This window comes from Haliotis rubra, unplaced genomic scaffold (assembly GCF_003918875.1).
Source record: "Haliotis rubra isolate DU_JTF1 unplaced genomic scaffold, ASM391887v1 Scf126, whole genome shotgun sequence".
Classification (NCBI taxonomy): Eukaryota; Metazoa; Mollusca; class Gastropoda; order Lepetellida; family Haliotidae; genus Haliotis; species Haliotis rubra.
Genome location: NW_025765181.1, coordinates 348,808 through 375,264, shown reverse-complemented (window position 1 = coordinate 375,264; position 26,457 = coordinate 348,808). Strand labels below are relative to the sequence as shown.

Genomic DNA, 26,457 nt, shown 5'->3' with positions numbered 1-26,457 from the left:
AGTTCCAGCATGATGATGCTCGGCCGCATACCGCGATGTTGACACGAAATATCCTTCAAAACGCTGGAATCAACGTCATGGACTGGTCATCGAGGTCCCCTGGCCTTAATCCAATAGAGCACGTTTGGGATGCACTTGAGAGAAGGCTTCGTGGTCCAACCAACCTCAGAATTTGCAGGAACTTGGCGCTGCCTTGCAAGAGCAATGGCCAAGAATCCCCAACCACGTGTTCACAAGCATCAGGCAGTCGATGAGGGGACGGCGTTTGGCAGTGGTGAATGCGCGGGGCGGCCATACACGACACTGAACTGCGAAATTTCTCATTTGTATTCTTGTGACTTGACATTCTGTATACCCATGTTTTGGAACGGCGGTGTAGCCTAATGGAACTGGTTATGGCACTGTCAGTGTATCGAGTACATCACACAGATCTCAGCAATGAAATAATAACAATTTAACCATCTTGCCATCTCTTGTTCTGTTATAGTGCCCTGGAGAAAGAATGTGAAGTTTCTTTTTTGACTCAGTATATTTATGGCTACATTAAACAATATTCTTTGTGATCACGTCAGTGGAAGGGGGATAACAGTGTGGCTGAAACTCGTGATCACGTCAGTGGAAGGGGGATAACAGTGTCGCTGTAACTCGTGATCACGTCAGTGGAAGGGGGATAACAGTGTCGCTGAAACTCGTGATCACGTCAGTGGAAGGGGGATAACAGTGTCGCTGAAACTCGTGATCACGTCAGTGGAAGGGGGATAACAGTGTTGCTGAAACTCCTGATCACCGAAATGGTGGTGACAAATCAGTGTGAATCCTGGAATCGAACCCAGAATTACTACTTTGCATCAACTTGTACGTGGGTGGTGTCTGTTTAAGAATTTACTTTGCAACCAATTCCTTCTTATGACCAGCAGTTCCTTAGGTCCGTAACTTTGAATATTATATGTTTGTTAAATCATTCTATACTCACAGTGTGGATCGCGGGGATACCAAAACAGCCATTGATGCTTATTGCAACAAGAGTCAGGATTGCAACCTGAAAAATATAAACAAAAGGTAAACTATTGTTTTCGGAATAATGACTTGTCAAGAATTGAATACGAACATTCTATATATGCTATTATATGATGCGACGACAATTTAAACGTCAATCACATTGCGGTATGTAAAGTATCTACAACGAAGCTGATTCTGAAATAGCCAATTTCGGAACGACAAACCTTGACCTGATTGACAAAGGTATATGATATATGGAGAGAGAGTTTATTTCGCATAATGGCCTCATTACCTAGAGTACAACAATACATAATTGTTTGTTTGTGTGCATACAGTACATATACATAAATATAGATAAGGTATAGGATATACGGGATCTATCCAAAAGGTCGCTCTTACAGCATAATATAGATGTTGGTCCGTAAAACAGCTACGAAATGCCTATTAAATGTTCAGAGACAAAATTAAACTGAAAAAGACAAAAGACGCTCAGAAACACCGACGCCTCTGTATAAGCATGGATAAAGCGTCTGCGAGGAGTGAGTGAGTTTAGTTTAACGCTGCACTCAGCAATATTCCAGCTATATGGCAGCGGTCTGTAAATAGTCGAGTCTGGACAATCCAGTGATCAACAGCATGAGCATCGATCTGCGCAATTGGGAACCGATGAGATGTGTCAACCAAGCCAGCGAGCCTGACCACCCGATCCCGTTAGTCGCCTCTTACGACAAGCATGGGTTACTAAAGGTTCATTCTAACCCAGACCTTCACGGGTGCGTCTGCGAGGAGGACGGAATAGCAAATTCCGATCCCCGGCAGTGTCATACAAAAAAACAAAGAAATACATTTAAGAAAATATAAATATGTTTTAAACGGGGCGATGGGGTGGCCTAGTGGTTAAAGGGTCAGGCAGAAAACCCGAGGTCGATTCTCCACATGGGTACAATGTGTGAAGCCCATTGAAGCCCATTATCCCGGCCGTGATATTGCTGGAATATTTCTAAAAGCGGCGTAAAACTAAGGCTCACAAACTCTCACACACACACAAATAATCATTGAAAGGTTGTACTTGTTACCAATTCTATCGTTCGACAGAAATAATGAGGTTTTCGTGTTTAAAGTTCCTTTCAGAATAATGAAGAACAGAATTGAAAGAAAAGTAGAAAATAGTGAGAAATATGAAGACTATCTACCTTGGTAATCATGATGAGGCTCTCTGGGAGAATTCTTCACAACGAAACGGCTTGGCAACTGCTTGTCGATCCAAGTTGATTTCCCCAAATGTGCGATCCCTTTTATACACTCCAACCTAAAACTCCTTCTACATCCTGTTCCCGAGGACAACCAATGATCTTGCTCGACCGACATCTTCCTGCTTCTTGAAGTGTATCAAGCGCCAAATAAAAAACATGCATACAATATGATTGTTAAACCGGCTTACACCAGCTCAGACTTGATTTAGCAAGACACCCTGTTTAAGTACAAGATTTATTTGTGAAGGACAAAAAATAATACTCCTTGCAATGGCTTGCACGGTCATTTGCCAATCTCAGATAAACGTTTAGTTACAGAACAAATAATTAAGTTTTCTTCTCGAATTTCCACTATATATGAATTTGCAATTACTTGAATGAAACATCTACAACTATTCCGATATCTTTGTAGCAGGGCGTGGAGTCATCCCGCAGATGACATCCTTACCTTGTCAGCTTGCTGACGGGGTTAACCTCTTTGGTCATGTGGACAAGGCGTCCGACTTCGGATCAGAAGGTCCGCAGGGGACTCGGAAATGGTATGGCCGCTATATATTGTATTCATTGTCCGATTCAAATACATAAGAGAGGTTACACAGTGACTGTCTATTATCCCGTTGTAGAGATACATGTGTGGTTGATACAACATCCTTTAAATCGCAACTAACCCTTTTGGGGATTTGATTTAGGAAAGCCTCCCCACACACACACACACTCTCTAACACACACACACACTCACACACACACTCACACACACACACACACACACACACACACACACACACACACACACACACACACACACCACCACCACCACCACCACACACTAACACACCGTTTCACAATGAAGCCGACTGCAAGTGTAACCTTTTAAATTTTACGGTTAAATTCAATGTACAAGTCTTGTCATTTCTTGTTAGCAAGTTTTAGATTTCATCACTAGTTTTAAATGGATTTCTGTGATACACTAGTAGTTTTACTGTTCTTCGTCAACAGGTTTAATTTCTAATTTTATTGATATATGATATCATCATTAATTGTTCTCGTCACGATATGGCTGAAATATTGCCGATGTGACGATAAATATTAACTCACTCACTCAATGTACTCAGTTCAGCAGTAGAAAGACAATGACGTACAACAACCTATTTGATAGTTGATTCGGTGCAGTGTGGTAACTTCAGGTGCTGTTATGGGGCAGTGTGAGGTTCATGAAAAGCGGGACAAGTAGATTGCTAACATTCTATCACAGTACTATTTGGGCTGTGCCTGGAACATGAAAAGGACACAAGTAGATCGCTAATATTCTATGATAGTACTGTCATCGGTTGTTCCTGGAATATGAAAAAGGGACAAGTAGATCGCTAATATTCTGTGACAGTACTGTCATCGGTTGTCACTGGAATATTGAAAAGGGGACAAGTAGATCGCTAATATTCTATGACAGTACTGTCATCGGTTGTTCCTGGAATATGAAAAGGGACAAGTAGATCGCTAATATTCTATGACAGTACTGTCATCGGTTGTTCCTGGAATATGAAAAGGGACAAGTAGATCGCTAATATTCTATGACAGTACTGTCATCGGTTGTTCCTGGAATATGAAAAGGGACAAGTAGATCGCTAATATTCTATGACAGTACTGTCATCGGTTGTTCCTGGAATATGAAAAAGGGACAAGTAGATCGTTAATATTCTATGACATTACTGTCATCGGTTGTTCCTCGAATATGATAAAGGACAAGTAGATTGCTAATATTCTATGACAGTACTGTCATCGGTTGTTCCTGGAACATGACAAGGGGACAAGTAGATCGCTAATATTCTATGACAGTACTGTCATCGGTTGTTCCTGGAATATGAAAAAGGGACAAGTAGATCGCTAATATTCTATGACAGTACTGTCATCGGTTGTTCCTGGAACATGACAAGGGGACAAGTAGATCGCTAATATTCTATGACAGTACTGTCATCGGTTGTTCCTGGAATATGGAAAAGGGACAAGTAGATCGCTAATATTCTATGACAGTACTGTCATCTGTTTTCACTGGAATATTGAAAAGGGGACAAGTAGTTCGCTAATATTCTATGACAGTACTGTCATCGGTTGTTCCTGGAATATTGAAAAGGGGACAAGTACTTCGCTAATATTCTATGATAGTACTGTCATCGGTTGTTCCTGGAATATGAAAAAGGGACAAGTAGATCGCTAATATTCTATGACAGTACTGTCATCGGTTGTTCCTGGAACATGACAAGGGGACAAGTAGATCGCTAATATTCTATGACAGTACTGTCATCGTTTGTTCCTGGAATATTGAAAAGGGACAAGTAGATCGCTAATATTCTATGACAGTACTGTCATCAGTTGTTCCTGGAATATGAAAAAGGGGACAATTCGATCGCTAATATTCTATGACAGTACTGTCATCGGTTGTTCCTGGAATATGAAAAAGGGACAAGTAGATCGCTAATATTCTATGACAGTACTGTCATCGGTTGTTCCTGGAACATGACAAGGGGACAATTCGATCGCTAATATTCTATGACATTACTGTCATCGGTTGTTCCTGGAATATGAAAAAGGGACAAGTAGATCGCTAATATTCTATGACAGTACTGTCATCGGTTGTTCCTGGAATATTGAAAAGGGACAAGTAGTTCGCTAATATTCTATGACAGTACTGTCATCGGTTGTTCCTGGAATATGAAAAAGGACAAGTAGATCGCTAATATTCTATGACAGTACTGTCATCGGTTGTTCCTGGAACATGACAAGGGGACAAGTAGATCGCTAATATTCTATGACAGTACTGTCATCGTTTGTTCCTGGAATATTGAAAAGGGACAAGTAGATCGCTAATATTCTATGACAGTACTGTCATCGGTTGTTCCTGGAATATTGAAAAGGGACAAGTAGTTCGCTAATATTCTATGATAGTACTGTCATCGGTTGTTCCTGGAATATGAAAAAGGGACAAGTAGATCGCTAATATTCTATTACAGTACTGTCATCGGTTGTTCCTGGAACATGACAAGGAGACAATTCGATCACTAATATTCTATGACAGTACTGTCATCGGTTGTTCCTGGAACATGACAAGGGGACAAGTAGATCGCTAATATTCTATGACAGTACTGTCATCGGTTGTTCCTGGAATATGGAAAAGGGACAAGTAGATCGCTAATATTATATGACAGTACTGTCATCAGTTGTTCCTGGAATATGAAAAAGGGGACAATTCGATCGCTAATATTCTATGACAGTACTGTCATCGGTTGTTCTTGGAATATGGAAAAGGGACAAGTAGATCGCTAATATTCTATGACAGTACTGTCATCGGTTGTTCCTGGAATATGAAAAAGGGGACAAGTAGATCGCTAATATTCTATGACAGTACTGTCATCGGTTGTTCCTGGAATATGAAAAAGGGGACAAGTAGATCGCTAATATTCTATGACAGTACTGTCATCGGTTGTCACTGGAATATGAAAAAGGGACAAGTAGATTGCTAATATTCTATGACAGTATTGTCATCGGTTGTTGCTGGAACATGAAAAAGACATCTTGTAGGCTTTATTAGTCAATGAAATATAGCGAAATTGCACACTGGGAATGCAGACTTATCCGTCTTTGGCACCAACTCGAGGAAAGTCAGTTTGAGTGTCACATGGAGACGTCAATACCTCGTGTGACCACCGTGGGCATCCAGAACTGCATCGAACGAATAAGTCTCAGAATCTCGTGTTGCCCAATCGCAGCCTGTAGTGCCTGTGCGTGTTGCTGAAGTGTCTGGGGCTGAGGGTTACGGCGTCGCACCCGTCTGTCCAGGGCATCCCACATATGTTCGATCGGGTTTAAGTCCGGTGATCTTGAGGGCCAGGGGAGCACATTGATGTTGTGGTTCTGGAGGAAGTCTCTAGTGTGACGTGCTGTGTGGGGCCTGGCATTGTCCTGTAGAAACAACTCCCTCTGGCGATCAATGATGGGAAGGAGGTGTTGGCGTAGGATTTCGTCACACTACCGTTGAGCTGTCAGGTTGCCCTGGATCATCACCAAATCACTTCTCCTACTGCAGGTGATCGCTCCCCACATCCTAACTCTGCCCCGGCCGAATCTGTCCACCTGGGGAACGGAAGCGTCGTCGAAACGTTCACGTCGACGTCTGTACAGCCGCATTCTTCCATCGCGTCGTTCCAATAGAAATCGTGATTCATCACTGAACCAGATTCTACGCCAATTCGGTAGGTTCCAGGCCTGAACGTTGGTGCACCATTGAACTCGATGTCGACGATGTTGTTGTCGAAGCACAGGGCCAAAATAAGGTCTTCTGGCACGTAAACCAGCCTCTCTTAACCTGTTCCTGACGGTCTGAGCAGAAAGCCTCCTCAATCCGGGTATTTGTCGAGCGGTACTGGTCGCCGTAGCTGTTCGATGACGCAGGTGATGTACCCGGATGTAGCGATCCTGCGCCGCAGTGGTCGCTCGAGGTCGCCCACTACGAGGGGCATCTGCTACCACATTCTGCCGGTGATATCTCTCCCAGAGCCGTAAAATGTCGCTTTGGTGAACATTCATGCGTCGGGCAACTGCACGTTGAGACTGGCCAGCTTCAAGCAAACCAATGGCGATATGACGGTTAGCTTCACTTAGACGTGGCATTTTGCGTTCGTCAACAATATTCCAAATACAGTGAATAATCGACAGACAGCGATCAACCTTTTATACCCATCATTGAGACTATCTGATCCCCAACTTTCACGTGCATTGCATGTGAATTGTGTATTCTGTGACACTACACGCCGAAATTGAAAATCATGCTGTTACATACGGGTATTTTACGGATGGTGCGTTTTGTTGTGATGTTTCAAAACATAAACACCATAGGACTCATAAACAGAGCAAAACCTTTTGTAAAATGAATCACGTTTTAATTCATTGCTACATGAAATTGCTATTTTCATGATGCGTTTCTTTTTTGGGAGAGTATATATATATATATATATATTTGGATGGGTCAGAATTTTGACTCCCACAACACTGATAAAATAATTATTTTGAATACCTACCAACTACATGTTTATCGTTACTACATCGCCACAACAGTAATATAAATATATCCCTTTAATCATTTAGTGTACTGGGCCCTCACATGTCTCTTCTATGTGAAACGTGTGTGAAGAAAATTAGGCCAGAAACTGATCATGGGCACTCATCATGGGCACAAATTCTTCCTCATCCAGGTATGTCTTCATATGAGTCAGAATGTCTGCTCGGACTGAGTGAGTGAGTGAGTTTAGTGTTACGCCGCACTCAGCAATATCCCAGCTATATGGCGGCGGTCTGTAAACAATCGAATCTGGACCAGACAATCCAGTGTTCAATCAACAGCATGAGCATCAGTCTTCGCAAATTGGACACGATGACATGTGTCAACCAAGTCATCGAGCCTGACCACCCGATCCCGTTAGTCGCCTCTTACGACAAGCAGAGGTTACTCAATTCTAACCCGGATCTTCACGGGTTTCTGCTCGGATTGATTATCGAAGACCGATGATCTGAATATAAAAGACCAATAAAACTATCCAGTAGCTAGATATTTGCATAAAGGCTAATAAATATAAAAGCTATATTAAGAGAAAACATTTGTGTTTCTAATAATCAGCTTACACTTTATAATATCAGGCGTAATATTCTAGCAGGTCCTGACGTTCTCAACATATGTACTGTTAGGTACAGTCGAACCTGATCCATCATATTTTTTACCGTTAAAAACTTGACAACCGTGTCCGATGTTATTATATATTACATATTTGATATTTACTTTTTTGGCAATATTTGTACGAACCTTTTCACCATGTTATGAACACCTGCTATCATCTCTATTTGATAGGATGCTTAACCACAATATAATTACATAATAATCCGTTGATATTTATGACTACGAACGAAATCTTTCAAGCGTTTATTTACGGTGTTTGAACACTAACAAAATTCTAATGAATATTGTTCAATGGATTCCAAGGGGGCATTGCCACATACATCAGCACTGAACAAAAAAGTATTATATTGCCAACAGTGAATGATCACACTGTCATGGAAATAGGTTGTGAATATACACAGCTTCAGCTAAATGTATACTGACTATGTTGTTGTAAATAATAACAGTGCACGCGGAGCTACCATTATGAGATATATAACGAGGGACAGAGAAGCTCACCTTGCAGGATTAAACCCATATTGTATAGAGATATCATATATTGGTGCTTTGTCGATGTGTTCGTTGGTATGTTGGTTTAACACTACGGTGAGCAATGCTACAACATTATGACGGCGGTCTGAGAATAACAACATCTGGGACAGAAAATCCAGTGATTGACATCATGAGCACCGAACATGGCAGGTGGGCATCAACCACGTCAGTGAGCGTGACCTCCCGATCCAGCGAGTGGCTTTTGGTATGGGTTCTTGAAGTCCAGTTCTAACCAAGATCTTCACGGGACTCCAACTGCTTTAAATTGTATTGACACCACATAAAAGACGCTTCTAATAAATCCAGACAAGTGAAACGGCATCCCAAATGTGTAGTCTATTGACTATAGCTTAATAGCCTCTGACCACGTAAGCTAAAGTTGTCCGCTTAATAGATAGACTCTGACCAGGTGAGCTAAAGTTGTCTGCTTAATAGATAGACTCTGACCAGTTGAACTAAAGTTGTCTGCTTAGTAGATAGACGCTGACCAGGTGAGCTAAAATGATGTGATACTGAAATCCAATGATGCATCGGCCCATATATATGTCAGCCTTATCATTGACGGATATAAATTGTTCGGTGGTCTGTCACCATCAGTACTTGAAGCTGGTTAGAAGACACAACACCAGGTACGTACATAGATTTATATATACTTGAAACCGTAATGCAACCATTTATCAAAGTGAAGGCTTATATGTTTTCAGCGGACCTTCTAACAGTTGAAGAAATGTAAAAGAAATATAGACTTAGAATACCGCTAAGTTTCTCAAAATATTTAATAGAAACAAATTACTCCATTTAAATTGAAAAGAAGCCCCAGTGAGATCTTTAGTGACAGCTGGAATTGCCTTGTTTAAGGATTTTACAATACAGAACAGGCTGGGCCGAAGGGAACATGTAAATGCAAGATTGCATGTTTCAATATTCCCTGAAATTATATGTGTTATATTGTCTTAAACTTAAATTTACTAAAATTTCAAATGCAAATATCTTAACTCATTGGTCTAATGGTTAAGGCTGTGGATTTGTAAGTTCAAACCCCACTTACACTAACTAAACTTTTGTAACTAATTTAACTAATGTACATAAAGTATTTAAATTAGCCTCATTTCTAACACTTGTTCATCACATGATATCCCTAAGGAAGCGCATGGTCTAAAAAAGCATGCACTTCAGTCTGTGCCTGACCACCATACTGGAAAGTTGCTTCACCTCACTGTCTGCGAATAACTGCATGTCAAGAAACAAATGCAAGTTACTTTCAACTTATAGCATTTCTAACTTTATTGCATTATTATCATTTGTATTAATAATAAATTATTGGTAAACAATTTTGATAACAGTTCAACGAAATGTGGTTCAAATGTTTAGTCATCCAAATGTATTTGTACAATTTCAATAAGCATTGTAGAGTTTATTAATGCCAAAAGTAAATATGTTTAAAGTGCATTAATGAGCAAAGATTATGAAATTGTTTCTGCTTATATTGTAGTTTTTTTAATCTCATCAGAGCTCATCAGTTTTCATCGTAGCCTGATTCGTTGTCAAAGTGCTCACCAAGTTTCAAGGATGAAATGTTGATGAATTGGTAAATTGTAACCTGCACGGATGTAATAAACTCTGATGCGAGTATCGGATTTTGTTCTTGCATCTACAGAACAAGATGTAGTTAAGGGACATGAGACTCAGCAAGACATATAAGACGTGTTACTAAAGGGCAATAATACTATTAGCAAGATAATCTATTCCAATTTATAAAAATGAGAATACCGGAATAACTACCAGGGGCGTAGCTACCATTTTGAAAAAATGCCGGGCTTACACATGCTGTGAATCCCATGGGGCTTACACTAAAGAATTGGCTTGCTACGCGCCTGTCTACCGAAACAGATTCCAGTGGGTGTTCATTAAAATAGTGTCGACAATATAATGAATCATTGAAAACATGGGTAACCCTTGGTAATTCTTGAGCCAGTGCCTGAGAGGTGTGAAAACTCCATGTGAAGTCGTAGTTTATCGATTCACCGAGATTCATGAAAAAAGAGGCGGCGTGATAGCCTAGTGTGTAAAACGTTCTCAAATTGGGTACTATGTGTGAAGCCCATTTCTTGAGTACCTTGTTTCTGACTAGCGGCGTGTTTAATTTCAATAGCAGCCATAGAATTCTTAAATGACTTAACCATCCATTTTATGGTAAAACTTTGATTGAAAAGCTCATTTGCAAGTATAAATATTTCCTACTAGGTAATATATACGTCACAAAGGTAAGGATGGGGTATTTTGCTTTAAATGAAGGGAGATTTCATGGGAAATTCACCAATTCATATGCTTGAAGACAACGAGACAGTTTCAAGTCAGTCAGGCTTCTCTCCTAATGTAAGCAGACTTTATTGAAATCATTGGTCAGCCTTAATGTGGATTCTGAATAAAATGTACATTCGGTTAGTAATTGCAATTGGCTTGAAACAATTGTTCGTTTTCTTCAGGTTGTTGTTCACGCCAGTTAACATTATTACATCGGAATGTCATGACCAAATACCCGTGAAGATCCGGGTTAGAACTGATCTTCAGTAACCTATGCTTGTCGTAAGAGGCGACTAACGGGATCGGGTGGTCAGGCTCGCTGACTTAGTTGACACATGTCATCGTATCCCATTTGCGAAGACTGATGCTCATGCTGTTGATCACTGCATTGTCTGGTCCAGACTCGATTATTTACAGACCGCCGCCATATAGCTGGAATATTGCTGGGTGCGGCGTAAAACTAAACTCACTCACTCTCTTGACCAAATATACCAAAAGACGTATGGGCGACTACCTCATCTTTGGGTTACGTTGTCACGATGTCAGCATTGTCACTCACTCTGATCTTTGGACACAACCCCCTTCCCCAATCTCCGTGTTTTTGTATGATGATCATTTATATTTTGGGGCGGTGGGGTAGCCTAGTGGTTAAAGCGTTGGCTCGTCACGCCGAAGAACCGGGTTCGAATCCCCACATGTTCTGGTGTCCCCCGCCGTGATGTTGCTGGAATATTGCTAAAAGCGGCGTAAAACCAAACTCAGTCATTCAATCAGTCATTTATGTTTTATATTTTACCCGTTTGTATTTTAAGGCAGAATTGATCCCTTGTTCCCCTGCTTTTGAAATAGTCAACACTCGTTAGTATCTATAAAACAAAAGTTGACAACGGCGTAAAAAAGGATTCACTTCATTTCAGAACCCAAATCTTTAGAGTTACATCAGTTTTGTGTCAGACCAATCGACGCAACAGGATGGATGTGGAAGAACAAGCTGCTGACAGCAATGGTCTCCTTGGTATGGAGACGGTGCTGGTGAGTAAAGAAGGAGGTACAAAGACGATGTCGACTGACCCGGAGGCTGACACTGGCAACCTGACAACACGGAAAACCAAAAAGATGATTTTCAATGTCAGTGATGTTCCACCTATCCCAGCTACGGTGACGCTGGCCTTCCAGGTAGGTTATTACTGTTGTATGTCATTAACGGAAAAAAGAAATAACGTTCAGCCGTGTTTGGCAACAAAACAGCCAGGTTGGTTGGTTTGTTGTTTAACGCCGCACTCAGCAATATTCCAGCTTTATTGTGGCGGTCTGGAAATAATCGAGTCTGGACCATACAGTCCAGTGATCAACAGCATAAGCATCGATCTACGCATAAGGATACGATGACATGTACCAATCACGTCAGCGAGGCTGACCACCCGATCTCGTTAGTCGCCTCTTATGACAAGCATGGGTTACTGAAGATCAATTCAGAACCGAACCTTCTAGGGCTAGAATAGGTGGCATATCAAAAGAAAGGATATTTTCACATTCCGGTTAAGGGAATACCAAAGACATAGGATTTACTAATTACTGATGTATTGACATCTGTGAGTTTCCGGTTACATAGATCCCCAACAGATTTGGCTGATCGCAAGACCAAATGACTCGGTGTTGAAGCCCTGTGACGTAAAGTACTTTAGTTGACTGCTCGTCATTGACAGTGTGCATCGCTGTGTTACAACATCGATCACTGGATTGTCGTGACCATACTCGATCTTTTTCAAACATAGCCAACTGACAAGTACCGCCTTTCATCCGGTATGTGTGTGTCTGTGCCTTGTTTAAGAAAACACACTAGGTGAAAAGCCACCAGTGCCCCATAATCACTAAAACTTCTCACATTAATTCATGTCCTGCAGTCATGTCTAACTACATCGCAAACATTTCCCAGTCGTCGTATGAACCCAAAACAGGTTGTTCATCTGTTTTTGACCTTATACAGGTCAGTGTCTGTTGCAAGACTAAAATCGGTCTAGATATGTTTAAGGATTGAGTTCCTCCTTTAGTTTCACTAGTTCATGTACCTAAAACACTGCACAGCATAATCTGTTTAAAGCCGTCTTTTTATCAATGCTTCTCGATGTGGAACTGAAAACAGTTTGTCATGTTGCTTGGACTTTATGTGACACGGGGGATTTCAGTGACATTTCTCTGCCTTGCTGTTCCACTGATGAGCAAGTGTTATTTAGGTACCGGAATATGACACGTGAACACAGCTCAATACACAGAACAGTTCCAGTCGGGCCCACATGGAATATTAATATTCCAATATGTACTTATTAGCTCGGATACGGACAAGTGATGTTGCATGAATTAGCTGTTAATGTCAATATAAAGCGTCAAGCACCAGAGAATAACTAATCTCGATTTCTTTTTATACAGATGAAACAAAAAGATGCCGTGTTTTTTTAATTCATCACTGAAAATATTATGACACCCGAAGTTCGCGAACTGTAAAGCATACCCTGCCCTACCATGCAGTAACAGCCGCCACACACGATTTCACTCACGTACTCAATATACAGCTGGGGGCGGTGGGGTAGCCTAGTGGTTAAAGCGTTGGCTCGTCACGCCGAAGACCCGGGTTCGAATCCCCACATGGGTACAATATGTGAAGCCCATTTCTGGTGTCCCCCCGCCGTGATGTTGCTGGAATATTGCTAAAAGCGGCGTAAAACCAAACTCAGTCAGTCAGTCAATATAAAGCTTGAATTGAAGACGAGAAGGAAAGTGGCCATTTATGATTCTCACCAATGCCGCTATGTTGTGTTGTATCATGCGATCGTCATGTGTACGAAATTACTTCCAATACGGATCCAACCCAGTACTGAGTGAGATCCTTTCAGAATGAGATCATCCGAATGGGATCCTTCCAGCCAGAGTTGTACAACATTTCTCTCTTTCTCCAGCACGTCCTTCAGTCTATGGCGAACCTGCTGTCGGCAGCCATCATATTCTCGGACCTCATCTGCGCCTCCGACCATGAAGAGATCAAGACGAAGATTCTTTCCACGACGATGTTAACGACGGGACTGGCTACTTTGTTTGTGACGACAGTGGGCTGCAGGTAATGCCAGTTCTTGGAGTAGCGAGAAAGTTTGGTTCAACGCCGCTCTCTATAGTAGCCCAGTTACACCACGGCGTCTCAGGGCGGAGCTCGTGAAGTTCCGGACTTGAGGCAGTGCAACAATGGTTAAATTATTGTGAAGAACCAGGTCAGAATTCGTCTTCAGACATAAGTGGCGACTAATGGTATCCCAATTGCGTGCATCGATGCTCGTGATTTTGATCACAGGGTTGATTGGCCCAGACACGATTATGTTAAAGACCACCGCCATATGGCTGGAATATTGCTGAATGCTGCGTTAAACAACAAAAACCAGCCACAAAATTCAAGGGTAAAATGTTGGGTACCCAAGAAGCTTGTTAGAAGAGAGTAAATGTCGGATTGTGAGGCGAATTACGAACTGATTGCGAGTCAGTGAAACGTATTTAGTGGAATAATATCGGCTGCGACGCTAAACAACAAATGCATCTCACAATATATCTCGTACCCTATATAATAAAAATAATGTTTCATTGGTGTAGTAGCAAACGACTAACATATACTCTTGGAAACAAATAAGGGAACATATAAAAGCAAATGTGTTCCTATATTCTTTTCAAGGTTTCTTCGCATGCTTTGTATTGCACTGTAGGTGAAAAGAAGGAAAAGCATAAAGGAACAAGTGTCCTTTCATCCTTTATTTGTTTCCATGAGTAAATTTTTGTTTTGTTTTTGTTTTAAAAAAAGGCTGCCAATATTTCAAGGTCCATCCTTTACATACGTCATACCGTTGATCACAATGGGAACAATGTCTGACTGGAGGTGCCCAAATCAAGAGGAGCTAAGTAAGTATACTATATTAAACACGTATTGGGGCTTACCTTTTTATAATAATTACGTTTTTAAAACATATTTATTGCCTGTATATTAGATGGTTATTTAAGCATGCGCTTCGCTTAGACTTTTTTTTCTCTGTAGGCTAAACACATGTACAGAATTTTATGACCGATCACTAATATGCGATGTGTCAGATGCAACGTTAGACAATTTTAAAGCTTGAAATTATAGCGTTAAACAACCATGATTATAAGGCATTGTTGCTAAAACTATCGTATGATTTGACGTATAACATAGCCTCTTTTTCTCAAAAAGGTTCCTTGTTAGTCACAAATGCGACAAGTCCATTCAGTTAGCATTAGGAATCTCTACTCAAAGCAAAGTCCATTGTACGGTGCCGACTAAATTCAATGCTACGTTTTACTCGTCCCTAATAACTGGGGCCTAATATCTTGAAACGACAGAATGTTGTCCCTTTAACCTGTCGTACAATTGCTCACTACAGTACGTACTTGTACGTACTTGTACGTACCTGGTATTACGCTTAATTTTCCAGCCTTGACCCAAAATATCTGCACTTAAGGTTATACTGATAAAGGTCAAGGTCAAACATTACAGACGTTGGGAAGACATTTATTAGAGCTTTCAAGTTGGATTTTCGGATAAATATATATTGAGACAGTTGTATATATACTCTTACAAAAAATAAACTTGACAGGCTGTTTCGGAGTTTCTGAGTGCATATAACTGATTCAAACATGACATCATTGCTCAGTTACAGTAAAATCATCACTTTACAAATTTCCAAAACATGATTATCCAGAAAGTGTTTAGTAAAACCACAGAGGGCTATTAAAGCCACTTGGTCAGAGTAAAATGTCAGTATTTGGTGTGACCACCATGAGCATCGATAACAGCTTGGCAGCGGTGACCCATAGAAGAAAGGAGATGCCGAATGCTGTGTTGAGGAATGTGTTGATACACGTGCTGAAGAGCTGTGTGCAGTTCTTGTAGTGTCTGAGGTGGCGGATTACACTGGCGCAAGCGTCGATCAAAAGTATCCCAATGATGTTTAATGGGGACAAATCTGGTGATCGAGAAGGCCAAGGTTACAACTGAACATTGTTTTGCTGGAGGAAGACGTGTCAAACACGTGCATCGTGAGGTCGAGCATTGTCATGCTCCAAAGATCACGTTGATGTAGAGAACGACGTGACGTTGAACTGGTCTTCTGGCAAAAGTCTGGCTTTCCATAGCCAAATGCGCACTGTTTGGTCGGAGATTCGGAGCAGTCCAGGGATTTGGATTGTTGTGGATGATGCGGCCGTGGTGATTGAACGAAAATGTCGCAACCGGATGTAGCGATCCTGGGCGGCGGTGGTCCAGGTCGACCTGACCTGGGTCTGTCATTAACACTCACAGTATTTTTGTATCGGGTCCGTAGGTTTGAGATGGTCTGTCGGGACACGCTGAAGTGCCTTGCCAAATCATGCAGCGATGTCCGTGCTTGTAAATGGCCAATGGCGTTGTGTCGTTGAGCTTCTGCCAGTCTTTTCATTCTCTTGACGTCTATAGTGGCTTAAAGCAATGCATGTGGAGTACCATTGATGTAGCTTTCTACAGCCTACAGTCATAGGCTTCAGCTCAGGTTGACACACAATTTCATGATGCTCGTGCATTTCATGTAGGGTGCGTTTTAGCGATTCACTACACATGTGAGTGTAACGCTACGTTTTTGTTAAACGAGCTTTTTTTCAAACGTTTTGTTATCGGCAACCATTCCCCACAAGCTGGGATTCAGCATGGATCGGTTTGTGTCAAGTATTTTCCTAAAATTCAAATTTGTCCTATGTCAAGTTTCTTTTTTTTTTGAAGAGTATGTAAACAAAGTAAAAGTTTGGAAAAGTAACATGTTTCGGAAGAGTGCCGGGTATTGCCATTACAGTATGTAGAAAGTGGGTGTTTTAATCCCACAAAAAGGAAGTGACTTGATCCTGGTAGAAAATATCTCTACAGTGGCTGGATATGGGAGGCGTCCGAACCCTCCCATACCGGACAATGAGAATTGGAACAAATTCCATACGGTATGAAATCGTTACTAGGCTGAAAACAGTCACCGAAACTATAATATGCTAAACAGATTATAACAACTGTGATGTATTGACCACCGAATAACATTGGTCTGTAGTTTCTTAAAACCCGTGTAGATCCGGGTTAGAATTGATCTTCAATTACGCATGCTTGTCGTAAGAGGCGACTAACGGGATCGGATGGTCAGGCTCACTGACTTGGTTGACACATGTCAACATATCGCAGTTGCGTAGCTCATGCTGTTGATCACTGGATTGTCTGGTCCAAACTCGATTATTTACAGACTGCCGCCATATAGCTGGAATATTGCTGAGTGTGGCGTAAAACTAAACTCACTCACTCACACTCACTTTCTAAAGCCATGTAGTGTATATCAGTGTTATAAGTAGAAACCGATTCTTACATATCATGTATGCCTGTATTCAAGGAGGCATCTACAATGAGACATCAACGAACTACACGCTGAACCCTCGGGGGATGATCCCTGTACCAGATGACGTCATCCTGTCCAGAATACACACGGTAATTGTGATGACGTTTTGTATGGGTGTCAGGCGCTTCAAACTCGATTATACTAAAATATTATCCAATAGTTCATGCTAGCTATTCTCGAAACGTTCGTAGCCCTACGAACTTCTTAAGCCCATTCTTAACATTGGCTACGATCAAAGTTAAGAATTCTTAGGGCTACGAACATTTCGAGAATAAGGGCGCTGATCACTGATGATCAGAAAGATTTGGCTCGGTTAGTCTTTTCAAGAACTCCTGGTATCCTCGCTTATTTTCACTGATCCATCGGTCGAAGTAAAGTCACTTTTTTCCCTTTTACGTCGAGTGACAAATTTATAGACCCGTTTCACAATGCCCTCTTACCGGTACGACCTCGTAAAGCAGGTCGCACACAACCTCTTACATTTACTTTTTACCCCGTTTCACAATAGCAAAGACCTCATATATTTACACTGTGCCGTAAATAGCCCAAAATTTAGGACCCCGATTGACCAGTCGTAAATGCTTTAGGAGGTCGTAAACACTATAAAGATGGCGTCAACGAATATGATACTGCAATTGATTAAAAACGCGCAAACAAAGAAGACCTAGAATATTTAGAGACAGATCAAACGTGCGTGATATATTTAGAATTTTATTGGACTTCAAATTGAAGGTTGAGGAGGAAGGACATATATGCCCCTCTGGCACCCAGGGGGTAACAGCGATGATAGTTTGTTTGTTTTTATCGCAGCCATCGCTAGTTCGAATCCGTCATAGTTTTATTCTATCTTTACCTTGTAATTTTCAATGGACAGAATCTAAATAATTCATTGATTGATTTTTTTTTACCATAACCTGTACTTTCAATTAAAAGCATAAGTTTGCATTGTTATTCAAACTGTATTTCGATTTTGAAATAGTTTGGGAATAACAAGATAAGTAGGTGCCCGTTCGGTCTCGCTTTATACGTTGCAACAAAGGACCTCTTACACCAATGTACGATATGGATGTTGGACCCCGTCGTACGACATGGATACGACGTCTTTGTGAAACGGTCTTAAAGGAGGTCGGAAGAGGGTCGTAAACACGGTCGTATGGGCTACGACCTCCTAAATTTAGGAGGCTTTTATGAAACGCGTACCAGCACATATTCGAGACTGATTTTCTGACATTTCTAAACTGAATTTTCATAATCATTCATGGTACCAAAATTGTTGCTGTAAATGGATATGCTTGGCTTATTGGACCCAGAAACGATGCTTTGAAAGGTGAGGGACAGTGGGTTTATGCAGGTGTTAGAAACCCATGAGCACTATATAGTTGTAACGAACCATCTAACACAGAGAAAAATGGGATTCAAACCAATGATCATAGTTTCCGGCACACGTAAGGGACACAACTCAGTATTGTAAACTGGAGGCCCTTGGACGATTTGTCCACGTGGTTGTGTTGAATGTCAAGCACAATCTCAGTATATGTTGGTGTGAGGGGATTAAAAATGAGCGATGAGGATACCAAAACCTTGACTTTCCAATTTAAATCTGTTGCAGGTTATGGGTAGCCTGATGCTAGCTGAAGTTATCCACACGCTAATCGGAGTTACAGGATGTGTCGGCTTTCTGCTACGGTTCATAGGCCCCGTGACAATCGTTCCTGCTATCTTACTGGCTGCCTTGTACTTGTTTAAAGTGACCGTGAAGTATTCACAGATGCATTGGGGAGTTGCTTTTGCGTAAGTTATAGTTAGATATTTCAATTACAAGATATTATATTGCGGTGCCCTGTGTCCATACCCCTGCAGCCTTACAACTGAAGGCTTGTGGGATAGCCTGGTGGTTGAAGCGTTGGCTCGTGGCGCCGAACACCTGGGTTTTATTACCTAGATGGGAACAATGCGTGAAGAAAATTTCTGGTGTCCCCAGCTACGATATGAGTGAAGATTAGGGACCGTTCATAAGTTATGGCTATTTGGGGTGATGATGATTTTTATGGAGAAGCATGTACAATGTAAATGCCCCCCCCCCCCCTAAAATGTATGCACAAAGTAAGTGATCCCCCTGCATGTCAAGTACATAATCTATGACCCTCCTTCCCCTTCACATATTTTTAACCACAATTTTTTAATATTTGCAAGTGCAATATTGCTGACCCCAGCCCACCACCCCACCCCAGCCCCAGCCCCAAGTACATGGGTACAAGATTGATGATCCCGCCGACCTCCCCAGAACAAAATGGGTGTCACTCTTATAATTATCATTCCCCACCCCCCACGCCATAAATTATGAACGGTCCCTTAACAGCGGGGAAAAGTAAAACTCACCTTGTAAATGCTGTCGTAAAAGACAGTGTTCTGTTAAATTCTGTGTTATCCCTTTACTGTCAGTTGTTCGTGATGTGAAACGTTGTGGACCAATATACCTCTAGGTAATTTTAAAAAACTTCCATGAGATAAAATATGTATATATTGCTGCACTGCGAGTCAATACCTGTTTTGCTTAGGCCCTCGTGTGGCAGAATGCTTTCACCTTTTCACCTTTAGTCGGAAGGGTACACTGAACCCTGTTTTTAGCAGATATTTCAATTGTCTTGTCTTTATTTCCAGAACTGTAGCCATTGGCGTTGCACTGTCCCTCTACCTTAGACGCGTGAAGATTCCGCTTCCATTTTGGACTCCAAAACGAGGCTGTCACATCATTAGGTCCCAGTTTCATACAGTGTACGCGGTGAGCATTAATGGACATTGATGTTAGTCAGAATAGGACAATGGATTATAGGAAGACATTTATCGCTTTTATTTATGTGAGATGCCGTAGTATGACATAAACTAAAGCGTGTCGTCTCTTGTAGGTCCTTATATCTATATTAATGGGATGGGGTTTGTCCGCCATCTTGACTGGAAGTGGTGCTTTGTCCTCGGATCCTGAAAGTCCCCAGTACTACGCCCGCACGGACTCACGAACATACGTCATCAGGGACAGTGGATGGTTCTATGTTCCTTATCCCGGTGTGTATGAAGTATTAAAAATATAATGTTGAAATGATGAATCTTGATGTGTCAGCGCCATTTCATCGTTGTGTGTGTCAAGTGGTAACAGTACGACAACTGGCATGTTAGGCTAGTGGTATAATCAAAATGGTCAAAGATTTGTTAAACTCGATTCCGGCTCACTGTTGAAAGTAAATCTCCAGTAGAAAATACTTTATATCGCAAATCTAAAACAAGTCACCATCACACACACAAACCAGAGGCGTAATGTTTTTTCAGTAGCATTTACATGGCCAGAGCGGGAGAGAATGTCGCTGTACGAGTATGAGAACTATTTATAGCAGGAGAATATGGAACAAAAACAGTCAGGTATCAAGAATTGGGAATTGTGTGCAGTCTTCACTACAAATAAAATATAACCATATATATTCTGAATTTTTAGTTACTTGGTTGGTTCGTGTTTAACGCCGCACTCGTAAATAATCAAGTCTGGTCCAGGCAATCCAGTGATCAACAGCATAATAATTGATCTACGAAATTGGTATACGATGACATGTGTCAACCAATTCAGCGATCCTGACCACCCGATACCGTTAGTTGCCTTTTACGACAAGCGTGGGTTGCTGAAGACCAATTCCAACCAGGATTTTCACGGGTCTATTTTTTTAAGTATGTAACGCTGTGGATGGATGGATGGATGGATGGATGGATGGATATAGCACACCATATAGCATGTTGTCACAGAAGATATTTATAATTGTGTCTTACACATCTCATCACAGGTCAGTTTGGCATGTTCACATTCAACGCGGGGGTGTTTGGCAGCTTCCTTGTGTCTTCACTCCTGTCGATCATCGACTCGATCGCTGACTACAGCGCATGCGCACGTATTTGTCACGTGCCTCCACCCCCAGCACACGCGGTGAACAGGGGCGTGGCCGTAGAAGGCGTCATTAGCATCCTGACTGGTGGAATGGGCATCGGTAATGCTACGTCTTCATATGGAGGCAATATTGGCACTATTGGTTTGACCAAAGTAAGTACTTATTGTGGGAGAGATAGTATACGTATAATTGATTTTTTTACATCTAGAATCACCGCAAGACATGTGTATTGGGAGTGGGGGTCAAGGCACTACAATATTAAACTTTGTGTTAAATAATTAATTTTAAAGGAGTGAGTGTGTTTAGTTTTAAGCCAATTTTAGCAATATTCCAGCAATATCACAGCGGGGGAAACCAGAAATGGGCTTCACACATTGCACCCATGTGCGGAATCGAACCCGGGTCTTCGGTGTAACGAGAGAAGGCTTTAACTTCAAGCTTTAACGCTAATTTTCAAGGAAGGGTAGTTTTGCCTTTGTGACTATATTTGTCTGTCTTGGTTGATGGGATGGGAAAGTTCCTCATGCTCACCCTCCCAAACATTGGTAACGTCATTGTGTCATAGTGATTCATTAACACATGCTCATGAGATGGTCTGAATCGTACAATAAGCTCTGTTTTGGATTATCGTTTTGGTATAATGAATTCTATATTTTCAGGTTGCCAGTCGCCGGGTTATGCAGTGTGTGGGAATCATATTCATCGTATTTTCCGTACTCCCCAAGATCGGAGCTGTGTTTGTGACTATTCCCTACCCGGTTGTGGGAGGATCAATGGTTGTTCTGAATGGTCTGCTGGTGGGCGTGGCTCTGTCAAATCTACAGCCGGTAGATCTATCAGCTACCAGGAATCTTGCGATTATTGGAATGTCTCTGTTTGTGGGCATGATGGTGCCCTACTGGGCCGGGAACACTCCGGCTGGATTCAATACAGGTACTTCTCATCTACAATTAACAGAAGTTGGTTGTTTGGTTGGTTGTTTAACACCGCACTCAGCAATATTCCAGCTATATGACGGCGGTCTGTAAATAAGCGAGTCTGGACCAGACAAATCAGTGATCAACAGCATGAGCATCAATCTACGCAATTGGGATACGATGACATGTGTCAGCGAGCCTGACCACCCGATCCCGTTAGTCGCCTCTACGACAAGCATGGGTTACTGAAGATCAATTCTAACCCGGATCTTCACTGGTCATCATCAGAAGTAAAAGGAAGGAAATAACAAAATATGATATATATGCATGTATCTGAAATGTCCAGGCGTTGATAATTCACATTATCATAAAATAAATAGTGTTTATGAACCTGATAATATACCAGAAACTCCCTTTAGTGATATACTGTCGACAGACACGAAAAACGGTTATGTTCCCTAAATATTCAGAGGCTTCCAAAATTATGACAGCTTGTGAGAATAAAGCTGGATGCAAATCGTTTTGCTTTAAATTTTGACTGTGGCGCTCGCTCAGACATCATAATATTATACGGTTTCTTAAGCTATTTTATTGATGAAACATATGACTTAAACTTCCTTTATTTAAGAATATATTGATATAAACTGGAGACATTTTAATCTCAAATGTTTTTGCATCCTGAACTACAACACGGAAACACTGAACATTTCTATTTGTATCTGTCCTTATCTTTTAGGCAACGCGAACGCTGATTCAGTACTGAAGGTTCTTGTGTCAAATCCAATGTTCATTGGCGGAGGTTTGGCCTGCATTCTGGACAATACAATTTATGGTATGTTTCACCTTTCGTAAAACAACAATGCAGACAATTTGCCCAGGGGTATTTACCTGTTCACGAAACGATGACAATAGTTTACTTGATTTTTCCAAGCATCAGAAACATTCGTTAAGTTCAAAAGCAGTTAACCTAGTGGTTAAAGCGTTCGCTCGTCACGCCGAAGCCCTGGGTTCGATTCCCCACATGGGTACAATGTGTGAAGGCCATTTCTGGTGTCCCCGGCCGTGATATTGCTGGAATATGGCTAAAAGCGGCTTAAAACCATGCTCACTCACTCACACAAAAGGAGCGATGTGGTACCTGATTTGTACCCCGACACTATCATGACGTCATGTGGCTCGCAGTTACATGTTGAGGCGGACATTGTAAATTAACAGTTACGCATACATTTTTGCACGCCTCCTGTATGGGAAAATGGCCCAGGCGCCTTGCATCATGTGAAAAGAATATCGTCAATGAACATATCCTATCGGGAAATACACGACATATAACACAAGGAAGAGATTTTATTTTACCCGGAAACTTTGTCACTGAGGCAATCCCAAAGTTGTTTTGGCATAGGCTTTATAACATGTTATATAAAATAGTATTTTTCATTCGATATTCGCATATAAATCAGTGAGTATATGCTACTGTGTTCATATTTGAAAGATTTTGAAAGATTTGTTGCTATATAACTGTTGTAACCATCTTAACCAGGCACACGCAAGGAGCGAGGTTTGGATTGGTGCGAGGAAGCCTCTACCAAACATCCGGGTCATAAGAGGCCAGCAGACTTCCCGTATGAGGAAGGAATTGAAGTGTACGAGCCATTGTTCATCCCGGAAAGCTGGAAGCGATCTAAGTGGACCCGATTTTTCCCGGTCATACCAAATCACAATGTGGTATAACTGAAATCTACATATAATTTCTTAATTGAAATTTGGCATTTAATTCGTTAGCGCTTTCCCGTATTTAAAGACTAATATACCAGAAAGTGTGTCTGTAGTCCAAGGCCAAATGCTAGAAACATCCCTATCTTTCAGAATCTCTCAGCAGTAGAAGTGTTATCGAGTAATTAGTACACCTCCTACCCTCTGGAAATTCTTGTTGATATGGAACCAGCCACAGAATGGTACTAAACGGAGAAATTACAGAATCAGGCCCCGATTTCTCAAAACAAACTTAAGTTTTTACTCAAATTTCAAACTGAGGTTGACAATTTGAAACAGCTGAATTTTGAACTCAGCTGCATTTTTTACTTAATAAAAAGCCCAAAATACTTAAGTATTCTATTCACCAAACTCAAGTTGTCTACTATGTTTGAGTTTAATATCGATTTCAGTTCATTCTGGGAAATGCATTTTCTCAAATCTGAGTAAAAATTTGAACTTAAGTCAAAACTCAGACTTAAGTTTGTTTCGAGAAATCGGGGCCAGGTTGCTAAAATCCAACAAGGTGTACCCCACCGTTGAAACAGAGTCCATATGTTCATAGACCAACTGTATGAGTATTAACCGCATGGTCTAATAGACGGTGACAAGCACTGGTGTTCAACATGGTCAAGATATGCAGTATGGGCGATAAGGCCTGGTATTATATTACTTAATTTTGACGCTATCTCTACATTTGGCCTAGGAGTATTTGTAAAGACTGTAGTAGATGCACCGTGTGTTTGTTGGTTGCCGTAGTAGCATGTTTGACAGTGAAAATATTAAGTTATTTTAATCAGCTCTTGTAGTTGCCTGTAGTTACAGTAGCTATGGGGCGGTGGGGTAGCCTAGTGGTTAAAGCGTTCGCTCGTCATGTCAAAGACCCGGGTTCGATTCCCATCATGGGTACAATGTGTGAAGCCGATAGCCCATTTCTGGTGTCCCCCGACGTGATACTGCTGAAATATTGTAAAACGGCGTAAAACTAAACTCACTCAATAGGTGCCTTGGAATAGGAAATCAAGTGCAACAGTGCACGTTATGTTATATTTGTCATTTATTCATTTTTCTACAACTATGGAACGACAAATTACCTACGTCGTCATTAATTGTATTGAGACAGGGGTGAGACCAGCTGATCAGCATGTTCTACCCAATAGGGACAAGCCCGAAGTGGCCCATTCTACCCCGGCGCACGGGAACATTAACAATCATGAACTTATTCTCCTCGCTTAGAAGGGGGTCTTTTATATTGACTGAAGTTCTTCGTTCATATAGAAGAGTTTGTTTAGTTTTATTCCGCTTTTAGCAATATTCCCCCAATATCACAGCGGGGGACACCAGCAATGGGCTTCACACATTCTACCCATGTGGGGAATCGAACCCGGGTCTTCGGCGTGACGAGCGAACGATTTAACCACAAGGCTACCCACCGCCATAAAATAAATGTGAATGAGTGAGTGTGTATGGTTTATGATGCTTTTAACAGTAATCCAGCAATATCACAATACTCAATGTACCTGCTAAAGACAATCGTAAACACTCCATCCCCTATTGGATGATAGTCATGACATACTCGTGTTATCCCTCTTTGACTGTGTTTTATTGGTCCATTCACTGGCATTATATCCACAAACGCTCATAGTTGTCACAAACACTCTCAAATCAGAGCTTCTGGAGTTTTGTAATGAATTAATACCTTTAAAGGTGATGCCCAACAGTTATCTAGTTGTGATTGAACAAAGGGCTGGGTATTGCGGAGAAGTTTCATATTGCAATATATTGCGATGCGAAAGCAGATATTGCGATATGTATCGCAATATATTGCAAGAAGTTCTTTTTTAACAAAAACTACTTATAATCGAGTTAATGCTTGATTTATAAGGCAAAAACACAACAAAATCACCATGCTTGATTAAGTTTAATAAAAGCTTTTAATCATGACAAAATAAAAATGTAAATAATATTTGGCACAAATAAGAAAAGGAAAGGAACAATTTATGAAACGGAAATATCCGAAGATTTCCGAGTGTTACGTAGTTTTCCGAATGCATGTCAAAATACCGGTTTTCGATCAGCGTATCGCAATAGTATCGTTTTCATATCTGAACCGGTATATACCGGTAAACCGGTTATATTGCGCAGCCCTACTGGGCATGGGTAGTGCAGTTTAACGCCTATATGTTTTATGTAGATATGAATTCGTAGTTCATCAAAATATACGAACCTGTGGTATATTTAAATGCAGCTGCTATTTTGCAGGCATCAAGTTATCCATCTTTTACTGATGCCCAGGCAGCGTCTGAAACCCACTAACCTTGTCAATTGTCCACTCACATTAATCAGACCGTGTAACGAAATAGTAGTGTGCCTATTCAGGCAAGTGGCAGGTTGAATGTCCGCATGGCGTTGAACATGCATTTGAATCTATACATACTGATCTGTTGAACAAGTCGATAATGGAGTGCGCATCTAATATTGTATTCTTCGGGGTAGCATATTGTGCCTCTTCAGGTTTGCGACAGCTTGTGTGGGTTCATATCCACATGGCGTTGAACATACATTTGAATCTATACATACTGATCCGTCGAACAGGCAAAT

The 26,457-nt window shown here is 41.2% G+C and overlaps 1 protein-coding gene and 1 long non-coding RNA gene across 2 annotated transcripts; one reads left to right on the top strand and one right to left on the bottom strand.

Moving 5' to 3' along the window:
* Nucleotides 1–977: 977 nt before the first annotated feature.
* LOC124266499 lies at nt 978–2,320 on the bottom strand. Its single transcript, XR_006895780.1, has 2 exons — nt 2,193–2,320; nt 978–1,039 (listed from the first exon to the last, which is right to left on the bottom strand). It is a non-coding gene; the product is annotated as an uncharacterized LOC124266499 (long non-coding RNA).
* A 9,461-nt stretch (nt 2,321–11,781) lies between these two features.
* Nucleotides 11,782–23,835, top strand: LOC124266511 (solute carrier family 23 member 1-like). Its single transcript, XM_046701306.1, has 11 exons — nt 11,782–11,985; nt 13,764–13,921; nt 14,648–14,745; nt 17,256–17,350; nt 18,871–19,052; nt 19,923–20,043; nt 20,168–20,324; nt 21,089–21,342; nt 21,850–22,123; nt 22,844–22,939; nt 23,645–23,835. Exons 1-11 carry the CDS (start codon nt 11,782–11,784, stop codon nt 23,833–23,835), a joined length of 1,830 nt encoding a protein of 609 aa, XP_046557262.1.
* Nucleotides 23,836–26,457: the final 2,622 nt, after the last annotated feature.

What these genes read in the sequence shown, in the direction of transcription:
- LOC124266511 (XM_046701306.1), top strand. Translation starts at nt 11,782, where the DNA reads ATGGATGTGGAAGAACAAGCTGCTGACAGCAATGGTCTCCTTGGTATG. An exon ending in TCCTGTCCAGAATACACACG is followed by an intron (nt 17,351 to 18,870) that starts GTAATTGTGATG and finishes AATCTGTTGCAG; the next exon opens with GTTATGGGTAGCCTGATGCT. An exon ending in CATTGGGGAGTTGCTTTTGC is followed by an intron (nt 19,053 to 19,922) that starts GTAAGTTATAGT and finishes CTTTATTTCCAG; the next exon opens with AACTGTAGCCATTGGCGTTG.